The sequence below is a fragment of the Piliocolobus tephrosceles genome, unplaced genomic scaffold (assembly GCF_002776525.5).
Source record: "Piliocolobus tephrosceles isolate RC106 unplaced genomic scaffold, ASM277652v3 unscaffolded_41, whole genome shotgun sequence".
Taxonomy (NCBI): domain Eukaryota; kingdom Metazoa; phylum Chordata; class Mammalia; order Primates; family Cercopithecidae; genus Piliocolobus; species Piliocolobus tephrosceles.
The window spans coordinates 220026-232087 of record NW_022325420.1 but is presented as its reverse complement, the minus strand read 5'-3'; the positions used below and the strand labels follow the sequence as shown (position 1 = coordinate 232087).

The 12062-nt window shown below is 32.9% G+C and overlaps 1 protein-coding gene across 9 annotated transcripts in view; it reads right to left on the bottom strand.

Moving 5' to 3' along the window:
• LOC111550158 (cadherin-like and PC-esterase domain-containing protein 1) overlaps nucleotides 1-12062 on the bottom strand; it is a 304071-nt gene that overhangs the window by 162214 nt on the left and 129795 nt on the right. For all 9 annotated transcript variants that reach the window (XM_026454346.1, XM_023223426.2, XM_023223430.2 and 6 more), the window contains 6 exons: nucleotides 11513-11585; nucleotides 10149-10316; nucleotides 8949-9053; nucleotides 7190-7359; nucleotides 3606-3676; nucleotides 1391-1441 (listed from right to left, as the gene is read on the bottom strand). In XM_026454346.1, coding sequence (XP_026310131.1) covers nucleotides 1391-1441; nucleotides 3606-3676; nucleotides 7190-7359; nucleotides 8949-9053; nucleotides 10149-10316; nucleotides 11513-11585 — 638 coding nt within the window. The remainder of the gene's footprint in view (nucleotides 1-1390; nucleotides 1442-3605; nucleotides 3677-7189; nucleotides 7360-8948; nucleotides 9054-10148; nucleotides 10317-11512; nucleotides 11586-12062) is intronic.

The window sequence follows — 12062 nt, the reverse complement described above, 5'->3', positions numbered from 1 at the left end:
ATAATAAATTAGGCCAGGCATGGCAGCTCATTTCTGTAATCCCAGTACTGTGAGAGGAGGACCACTTGAGGCCAGAAGCTCAAGACCAGCCTGGGCAACAGAGCAACACCTCATTTCTATATAAAATTGCATAAATTGTCCAGCTGTAGTAGCTCATGCCTGTAGTCCTACCCACTTGGGAGGCTGAGGCAGGAGGATTGCTTGTGCCCAGGAAGTTGAGGTTGCAGTGAGCTATGATGGTGCCACTGCACTTCAGCAAGGACAACAAAGTGAAATCCTATCTCTAAAACATAAATAAATAAAATAATATAATAAATTAAATCTAAATCTGTACTTTTTTTCAGCTTTAACGTTTTACTGAAATTGATTTTTATTTGTGGAAAACTAAATTTTCTAAGTTGGTTTTTAGCACCAAATACATACATATATACATACACATACACATGCGTGTGTATATATATATTTTTTAAGGTATACATAATCAAGAAAAATCTTGCTATATAGAACTCAATTTTTCTACAATGTATTATAGAATATTAAAAAAAACTCAGGGGTTTTTCTTTTTCTTTTCTTTTAGAGACAGGGTCTTGCTATGTCACTCAGGCTGGAGTACAATGATGCAATCATAGCTCACTGTAACCTCGAACTCCTGGACTGAAGTGATCCCCCTGCCTTGGCCTCCCAAAGCACTGGGCATATAGTGCTTGCCACTGTGCCTGGCCTAAATTCAGGAGCTTTGAACAGAGAATCTGAAGACCCAGCTTTGTGATACAGCTCAGGCATTTAATAATCCTGTGATTTTGGAAAAATCAATTAGACTCTCTAAGATGATATATTGGTGAGACCATTGTCTAATTGACCAGAATGAAGAAAATTATTTTTAAATTTAAAGTTAATACAAACTTAAAAGTATCAAAGTATCTATTTTTCTCCTATTATGTCTTGGTTAAGAAATGAATTAAAAAATTGAAAATTGGCTTAACTGTTACAAAGAAAATTCTACTGAAGTGCTAACCATTACAACAACAATCTGGTGAGAAAGAAATCACTGCCAGGTAGTGAGCCCCCTAAAGACCAGTGTATACAGTTGGTAAGCCAAGCTCTTACATTTGAAAGGCTTCCAAGGCAATGCCCTAGAACCCCTAAAGCCCTTCAAAGTAGGTTTGGAAATCATTGTCCTTAAACAAAAAAAGTAATGTTTTATGTTCTTATGCAAAAGTGGTAGATACTGACTCCCTCAAAAATCTAATAACTCCTAAAATTTACTTTAACAATTAGCAGCCTAAGATACCCAAATATAATAAAATAATGGTTTTTTTTTTTTTTTTTCAAAATAAGGCCGTTCCCTAATTGTTGATTATGCTGCTACAACACTTCAGTCTCAACTCACCATCACTGCAATGTATTTCTTTATTTTCATTCTTAATTTGTGGAACTGCGGCTAAAAAAAAAAAAAAAACAGAAATGTAAATTTAAAATAAAAACCATTAATCAAAATTTAAAATATACATTTAGCTATTAGATAACTTAATAAAACATGTTTTTTATTTAACTTTTATTATACTAGTGAACACTTCTAACTAAAACTGGAAGCTACGATAAAATAAGTTATTTTATCCAAAGCTCAGCAGAATTATTATTTCAAATAGAAAAATATTAAGAGAGAGAATGAATGGCCTAAATGCCATTTATTGCCTGAAGTTGATCAGTCAAGGTGCCGTATAGTTTCTATATCCTATGACTATAATTTTCCAAATCATTAGAATTATAGAAGTGCCATCCAGTTGGTTCCACTAATATTTACTCTATATTTTTTAATTCAACCAAATATTTATTTTAAAAATGACTTAATAAATATTTATGAAACAAATGAGTGAATAAAACACTCCGGGTGCTTAAATTATTCATTTATAGAGGAAAAAACTGGTGGGTAAAAGAAAGGCAGTTTCTCTCAGTTCTCCACTGCACCTACTGATTCATTCTATTGAACCAGTGATTCTCAAACTCTAGCCTCAGAATCATCTGAAGGGCTTCTTAAAACACAAAGTGCTGGGTCTCATCACCGGAGATTCTGATTGAGTAGATCTGAATTGCTATGTTTTCCAGGTGATTCTGGGGAGAGGGGGACACACACTGAAAACCACTGTATTGGGCTAAATCCTGTTTCATAACAGAAAAACTTTAAACTAAAAAAAAAAATTATAAACATATGTGTAGGTACTTCTTTTCATTTTTTTTCTTTTTAAAATTAGAAGTAATTTTTTCTTGTAACAAAAAGTTCAGATGTTCTTTGGAATGAAACAATGAGAAAATAGAGATAAGCCAAAGAGGAAAAATATAAATCACCACGAATTTTTCCTAGCTTCACAGTGAGGTAGCCAATTGTTAGGTTTAACAATAGATCATAAACAATTTTCATGTCATAAATATTCTTTCACAACATAAGAATGGATTTACAACATTTTATTTGATGACTCTAGCTTACTTTGTGTGTCCAGTCCACTCTTATTGCAATAGTAATGAACTCCAGTTTTTAAATTTGTTGATAATTTATGTAATTAAATGTTGTATATATTATTTCCTTAAAATGAATATCTAGAAGTAAAATTTCTGATCTATAAAAATAATTTTTAAAACTTTTCTTATATTTTGTTAAATGGCCCCTTAATAGAGGTTGTTCTAATTTATGCATCCAACAGCACTACGAGAATACTTATTTCCCTACTCTCTTCCCAACTCTATCTTTTTTAAAGTTTTATTTTAATTGGCACATAATTCTGGGTTACAATGTGAAATATTTTCATACATGTATACATTGTGTAATGATTAAATGTGGCTAATTAGCATACCCATCACTTCAAACACTTATCATTTCTTTGTGGTGAGATTATTCAAAATCCTTTCTTCCAGCTATTTAAAAATATACATTGGTTAATGATAGTCATTCCACTGTTTAATAGAACAGAATTTTTTCTTCTATCTAACTATAACCAATCTCTGGCCGCCTCCTTCCCTCCCTACCTCCCCGGCCTCTAGTAACTAGTATTCTACTCTCTATGACAGCATAAAACTGGTAATCCCTCTCTACTTCTGTGAGATCAACTGTTTGCAATCCCACATGAGTGAGATTACTGTGTTTTTATCTTTCTGTGTCTGGTTTATTTCACTTAACATTCTCCAGGACTATCTATGTCACAAATAACAAATAACAGGATTTCTTTCTCTTTCGTGGCTGAATAGTATTCGATTGTGTATATATACCCCCATTTTCTTTATCCATTTGCTTACTGATGAACACTTAGTTTGATTCTATATTTTGGCTATTGTGTGTAGTGCTGTAGTTAACACTGGAGTACAAATATCTCTTCAACATACTGAGTTCATTTCCTTTGGATAGATATCCAGTAGTGGGATTGCTGGATTCAGAAAATTCTTTCCAAATTTAAGGAAAAATAGTATTTCCTCATTTAATTTTCATTTTTGATTGCTAATAAAGCTAAATATTTTGCATTTTTTTGCCAGGAAATACTAAATAAGTATTTAGTTATGTTGAAATAAGTGGGAATGTATATTTATATCTATATGTATAATATAGATATATTTACCTTTTTTATTTTCTATTGCATCAAATCGCACTTGTGGTTTTTCAATGTTCTTATCCTCTGTGAAAGAATCCCTGCAAATGCAATGCCAAACAACTCTGGATTAATGAAATGAACAAAACTCATGGAAATTACATCTAACACTATCTCTGCTTCCGTATGGGCACAGTTACTTTGATGAACACAAAAAACGCTTTCTGCATTTCAATCCTCAAAACTGGCAATCTACCCTTAAAGGAAGTAGGTGGAAATCTCATCATCCCTAATCAGTAGAAGCACATTTGAAGAAAACCAGGGTAAAGTCACTCTCAGTCCAAATCTGAGGAATCTCAGATAGCTTGGGTCCAATAGAAGTGATTCAAGAATACACACTCTTATTAGAAATCTGTTTGGCTATAGTTATACTGTTTTGGAGCAAAAAGTCTTGGAAGCACCAAGGCACAGCCTGAGAAGAACATACATTTAATTGAAGAATATAAGTGTACCATGCAGAAAACGACCTATGTCTTGCCAAGTCTTCTACCCTTAAACTCTAATTAACAGTAGTGAATAGTAAGGGTTAGTTATATTCTGGTGTGTTCACCTAATTTTCTCTGTTGTATAACTAAATACTTGGCCAGATTGCCCTTTAAATCCTCAGATTTGAGACGAAAATAATTGAAATTGCAGACAGAAAAATTGCTGGTCCTGATGATAAAGAACAGCAGGCAGGATCATCTGCAGGCCCCTGACAAGACTTTCCTGTGCTGGTGCAAATCTCCATTTCCACCCCAGCACAATGGAGATAACAGTGTTTACCTTACTTCACAGGGATGCTGTGAGAGTTAAATACAATTTTCTTTGTTAAATAACATTTTAGAAATATGTGTTGTCCCAGATATTGCGCTGGGTACTGTAATGGAGAAGAGATACATAAGACATATTCAGCTCCAAATACAAACATCAGCTAAGAAATTTAAAAGCATCAAGGAATTAAAATTATTGCTAATGTTGGAAACCATGATAATTTTTTACAGTTTTATTTTAAAAACTGTTTATTCCAGGTGACTCTTACATAAGACAGGACCCTGAAATGCACAGAAACTGAAGTTTGGAAAGGTTACTATCTTAATGGAATGAGACACTCTGTATGTAAAGGCATCCTGCAGTGATTTTCTGCATAATTTTGTGAATACATTGTTTCAAATCCATGTGGATTTTCATTGAAAGTTTTTTCTTAGAGTGATGTACAATGCAACTCTATTTCTAGTAAGGTAAAATTAGCACATGGTGCATAACGTTGATTTTAAGATTTTCATTCTTTTCAGATTTACACTAATTCTGTTGAGATATCTGGATTTTGAGCCTCAGGACAAATATATAACTATTACCTAGTATTGTCATGCTTTCCTGACTTTCTCACCTCATTGCTACAAGAGAATGATCTTTCCTGAAAATGAAAGATGAAGTCATTGAACACAGGTAGTGTACATCCGTAAAGTTGACATTTTCTATAGAAAAAAACTGTGGTAACCATTGGGAAGATAAGGACAATGATGACCTCCCTGTCTGCATGATGTACGGGACCATGAATGAGTCCTGGACCAAAGCACTGGACCATGGATGAGAAGGCCAGGGTCCTAGTTCCAACTCTATTTCTATTAGCTTCGTAACCTGAGCAAACGACCCATCTTCTTAGCACTTCATTTTCTCATCTGGAACATGTATATAACATGCATCCTCACTGCAATATGACATGAATGGTAATTAAATATATACACACTCACTGGTAACCCTGAAGATAATTAGATTTGGGAATTTTCTTCTTGAATGAAAATGAAATTAGCAATATACTAATTGCTTGTTAACAAACATAATAAGGTTTACTTGTCTCACTATTAACTTAAATATTTCAAACTTGTCTTGCTTTTCCCATTAAAAAAGAAAAACATTACCCACACTGTAGAAGCTAAAATGATCATTGAATAGAAACATGGAAAGGAAAGTATACTGATATTTACTACCTACCTGTGCTACAGCGTATCAGATACTATGAAGCAAACGAAAGTTATTTTATATAATCATACTGAAATATACATAGTTCATAGTATAATGTATATTTTGCAGATAAGAAAACTGAGTCTCAGAGGGGTCCAAACCTTGTCTTCATAAACTCTAAAGTTGGGATTTTTGAATATAGTCTCTATGATTCAAAAAAGTCCTCACCCTTTCCAACTATACTCAACATTGACCATTAGCAAATTTTCTTACTGGAAGAGACTTCAACCTTCTAAATTTAAGATCAGAACACTGCTTAATCTTACAACCTATGTGGAGCTTGAGAAAATTTTGCTTGGGAACAAACTTTCCAAAGTTTGAGTATTTTGAGGGAGCTTCCTCAAAGTTAAATACAATACTTTTAAATAGCTTCCTTTGGAAATCAAGTCTGTTTTTCACCCATCTATAATAGAGACAGTCTTAGATTATTTGAGTGAGTGTAAAGTACAAAGTGTCTCTGAAGTATGTTATTTAAAACCTAATGTGCAAACACATAAACAAAACCTTCTGCTGGGTCTACTACTTCCAGGTATTGAGGAAATAAAACCAGCTTCTTAAAGCTGTGGCAATTAAAGTAAATTCTGATCCTGGGACATGTCCTAAGAATTCTTCAAATATATGATCATTCAAATTTTTGAATTGTAAAAATAAAGTTTTTATAGAACTGTTTTCACTATATCCCAAGCAGAAAGAAGTGAAGTGTAAGTCAATAGAACCAAAGCCATGGCCCAGGGTGACTGCAAAAGACTTAAATGATTATGGCAGGGCCATTTAGTCTTTCATCTCTCTAGGAGGTTTAGGTTTACTTCTGTTTTGCTGCCATTAGAAAAGTCAAATACTCCCGTAATACCATCTATATAAAAGAGAAGCAGAAAAAAACCTTAGGTGTTGCCCTTTTTCCCTAACCTAGTGGAGGTAAAATTGTATCTGTCTCAGTTCTCTCTTACTCCCTAATTACTACTTCTCATTAGAATGGAAGTGAAGTTGGGAAATTTTATCTTATCCAAATATTTTCCTCTAAGATTCTATCTTCTGAAAAAAGAAAAACTCCAAAGTTCTACCTTCTAAAACCAAAATATGAATCAATTGTAACAAAGACAGAACATATGTATATACATTCAATGGGTTTTGCTCAGAAAAAGTCACACCTCAAAAACTCTCTAAATACATAATCTTACTGTCTCAAGCTGCCACTCTGACTGATGGTTCATAAAACAAATCTCACCTAATTATTTCTGTCTAATACCCTCACAATTCAAGAATATATATCACAGAAGGAAACTAGATTGAAACTTTCAATTCTAAACATTATAGTGGAGTCAAGTCTTGTTGGTTTAAAAAACTGTTGGATACATTTTTATTAAAGTGTTTGAAGACCACTAGAATCATTATGGTTTCAATGTCTGAAGACATTTGTTTTCTAGAGCATGGAAATTTGGACACACTTTTTTGTTGTTGCTGCCTGCTTTAACGTAAGCAAAGCCTTTTGAAATCAATCTGTAGACTAGAGATTTTTTGGACTGTACAATTCAAATTTGTGGTTATCTTACCATTCCAGTGGATGTGGCTGTGTCTTTTTATTCATGAACTGAAATTGTTCAAATACATTTAAAAGAGACCAGTATTGGGTCGCGACTGAGCCAGGATTTCCCACAGGATTTGCCATATCATAAAATTCACGCATCAGTGACTGAATCCCAGGAGTAGTAGATGGGAAGAGCTGAGAACACAAAATATCAGCATAAGTTATGGAAAACAAATTATAATGTAGTATTTCTATGAACAGCTTTATATTTAGTCATTTATCTAAAAATCAGATATTTGCTAAAAATCCATTGGTCAGTCCTATAAATTAGATTTCTGTGAAGTTGTTGATGTAAATGCCACTTTTTATAAGAAATTAATTTTGTTGATGATCATAATTCCAAATGGGATGAGTTTTTTTTTTTTTTTCTTTTCATTGAATATAAGTGGATTTCTCTTTCCTGTTACGGATACCTGAAGACACCTGAATAACAGAGTTAGGCAGCAGGAACAATGAGAGAGCCTCTTGGGTTACAAAGGAATTATGTCAGAGTGAGAAATATTAATCTCCCCCTTTCCCCCGCAAAGAAAAATCTGTGGTTATGTCCTTTCTACTGTGAGAATCAGGAAATTGGAATTTTCTCTGTCTCTTGCAAAGTAATTATTTAGTTCTTCCTCAAGTTATGGTGAGAAATGTTCCCCATATTATCAGTATCCAAAGTTACAAATTCTTGAAGAGTGAAGCCAGGTCCCTTTTATTATCTTTTTATAGTATTAAGTCAAACTGTTGTGAATATAATACGTATAAGCTTCAAATAGTTAAAATGAAATTGTGTCAACTCAATTATCTTTGGGGAAATTAGCTTACTTTGAATCCTCCAAAATTTGGGACTAAATTAGAAAAAGGAGTATCAAACACTCATTAATTAACTTAGTAAGTTGATTAAACTCATACAAGTAGTGTATGTATGTATATACATATATATATCATATAGTTTTTACAAGTAAGATAAATACTTGAGTGAAACATCAGGGTAATAATAAATTATTAATGATTAAGAATGCTATTTCAAAAAGATATTTCATATGAACAAATCTTAGGTGGAAAAATACAAATTCATTTTAGTCTATATAAGTATCAGAACTGGGAAGAAAACAAGTATTGAATACGCATTTCATATGCAATAAATTATCCTTTGATATTGACCAAGGAATTAACAAAATACATAGAAGATAAAATGAATGCCTTTTTAAAAAGATATACACCAGTTAAAGTTATAATTATTTACATTTTCTTTCTTTGAAGTTTGATATAGAGTTATAAGAAATTAAGGTTTAAGCAGTTTTCTAAAATATTATTTTCAACTCTATATGATTTTACAAAAACAAACAGGGTATAATAAGCAGAAATAATAAACAGAAATAACAAGGATATAATAAGCGGAAATAACTTTTGGTTGCATGTAAATGTTCTGAAGCTAACAGTAAAACTTCTTCAGAAAAATGTTGACATTTTCCCCTTGAGAACTGTCAAATTCTGGCAGTTGCTAATTCCATATTATTTTACCTTTAATAAGTCACATATTGTTTGCAAACTCTTGAAGTAATGCATATAAATCTTGCTAATTTTGCTACTTAGATCTCTGAAAAGAGCAAAGTCGCTTATAAAGATTTTTATTTCTTAGAGAAATACTTCATCTAGTTTGATGTCAAAATCAGGTAGCTTACAATGATTTATTCTAATCTCAGTCACCAAGAAAGAATCAAATGTCACTTTTGCTTTACCAGTTGGAATTGTCCCAGACTTCCAAGTTCCTTTATGAAAGTCATAATTGAGTTAATTTCTTCTAAGGATAGACACTGATTTAGTTCCTTTTGATAGTTTTCACCCTGTATTGGTAGGGGGAAAAAACTTAAGCAATTGCTAAAAAGTCAAACCATGTTCAACCCAATTACCTCCCATTTCATAAACCAATCAAATTTTGAGTTATATGAACAACCGAGCTAATTAATGTTAAATAATACATAGCAACTTCAACTTGTCACAGTGGTGTCTGAATATAAGAAAGCTTCGTATTTGACAGGGAGGACGTGGATAAAATAGCTCAATAATGCTTTGGTAGTGAGATTGGGGAGATGTTAACGTGTTATAAAAATCAATCAATGTTATTTTGAAGTTCTATGCCCTATTCATTGGCATTTGCCCAAACATGACAATAGATGTGAATGCTTAAAAAAATTAGTATTATAACTCAAATCCTCTGACATCAATCTGGAGCACTCACTGCTATTTTAAACTACCTCTAAAGAGTTCTAACATTTCTTTTATTCTATAATACATGCAACGACCTGCACATGTACTCTCTGAACTTAAAAGATGAAAGAAAAAATTAAAAACTAAAAGAATATTCTAGAGTATACAATATATATTATTCATAATATCCACAAATGTTTCGTAATCCCAGCACTTTGGGAGGCCGAGGCAGGCGGATCACGAGGTCAGGAGTTCAAGACCAGCCTGGCCAATATGGTGAAACCCCGTTTCTACTAAAAATGCAAAAATTAACCAGGTGTGGTGGTGCATGCCTGTAGTCCCAGCTACTTGGGAGGCTGAGGCACAAGAATCACTTGAACCCGGGAGGCAGAGGTTGCAGTGAGCCGAGATCAAGCCACTGCACTCCGGCCTGGGTGGCAGAGTGAGACTCTGTCAAAAAAAAAAAAAAGAGAGAGAAAAAGAAAAAATAAGAAATTATGAACACTTTACTTAATTTTCAACCTATAATTTTATGATAATCAGTGACTTGACTAGTTAGCTGACATAAAAATAATCTTAGTCCAGAGGTCAGAAAAAATTAAAGTGCGATATAATAGATACCAATTAATTTCAAGTGAATGATCAAGTTGCTGAATTGCACAATAAAGAGAAAGACATCTTCTAAGGAATGACTTGAAAAAATATTTATCAGCATGCAAATATGCACTTACCTTCAATACATCTGATCTATAAAGTCTCTGAAATATCTCAGAAAATATGGAAAGCGATGATTCATTAGGGAAGAGAAAATTGAAAGTATCATTTAAAAGGAACTCTTCTGTATTTTGGTCCTCAAAATCCATATTATCATTATCTTGAAAATTTAAATGCTCGTGTACCTTTGAAAGAACAAAAGCACGGCAAATATTTTTCATCAATTTACTTTTAAGGCAATGGAATGATTTCTAAGACATGATTTACTTCCTGTTGGATTATAGATCAGAACTGACATCTAGTGGTCTTTTTGGAGGTCAACAGTTTTATAAATGTGAGTAATGTTTGTTTTTTTAAAGATATAATTTAAAGACATAATTATTTAATCCACAGTATAAGAAAATTAACATATTATAAAGTCACATTAGTTTATCTTGATACCCTTTATAGTTGAAGAATATGCTTTCATGGAAGATAATACATAACTTTTTTTCTGAACAATTTTAAAAAGCATAATACAAACTATTAGGTATGCATGCAAAATAATGAAACAATGACTATTTAAAAGCATCAATTAATAAAGTTTTAAATTTTTATGCAGAAATCTTGGAGCTATTTAACCAAACGTCTGAGCCATCTATAATGTAATTGGTTTACCTGTATAATAGTTTGAAGACATATAAATGTTATACAAAGCTGATTTCTAGTTACACATAATTTTATTTCCCCCTTCTTCCTTTTTTCCCACCCCATATTCCAATGTATGACTTTCTTAGACTAATTTAATAAATTATTTTTTATCTTTTTGCTTCTAAGGGCTATGTTAGAGGAAAAAAAAATATGTTGGAGGAGATTATCTGAATGACTGTATTTAATTTGAGAGACAGGAAAAGAATCAAAATAGATAAAAACACTTCACTCTACACATATCTATACCAGAAAAAGAATTTCAAAAATTCCCATGGTTTTTTAAATTAAATATAAACCAATTTTAAACTAAATATCTATATGTAATAAAGGTTATCTTTTCATAACCTCATGTAAATACACCAGATAATCTGTTACTTTCTATTATCTACACGTCTTCTTTTTTCCATTAATGCATGCTTGACTTCATACCACATTTATTTCACAAATAGTACTTGAACTATAGAAAACTTCATGTTTATTTTACAGAGACACATAGACAGGATTGGACTCATAGATCCTCCACATACTAGTTAATTCTCTGAACCACAGTGAATATAAACCTACAGTACTTTTGCAAATTGCTATTTTTAGATTGGTTACTATGAATGAAAACAACAACAACAACACACACACTGATCTTTCACCACAAGGTAGAAGCTCACGTCACTCATGAGGCCTTTGGCATACTGACCTGGAGCACTACAGGGTGCATGAAACTGCCATAACCAATATCAAAAGTTAGAAGTTGAAAGCAGAATCTGCATCTAAAATGAAAACAAAAGGTACCATAAAAGTAAAGACACATGCACACGTATGTTTATTACAGCACTATTTATAATAGCAAAAACTTGGAACCAACCCAAATGCCCATCAATGATAGACTGGATAAAGAAAACGTGGCACATGCACACCATGGAATACTATGCAGTCATAAAAAGGAATGAGTTCAAGTCCTTTGCAGGGACATGTATGAAGCTGGAAACCATCATTCTCAGCAAACTAACCCAGGAACAGAAAAACAAACATCGCATGTTCTCACTCATAAGTGGGAATTGAACAATGAGAACACATGGACATAGGGAGGGGAACATCATGCACAGGGGCCTGTTGGGGGGAGGGGGGCAAGGGGAGGGAGAGCATTAGGACAAATACCTAATGTATGCAGGGCTTAAAACCTAGATGATGGATTGATGGGTGCAGCAAATCACCAGGCCATACGTATACCTATGTGACAAACCTGC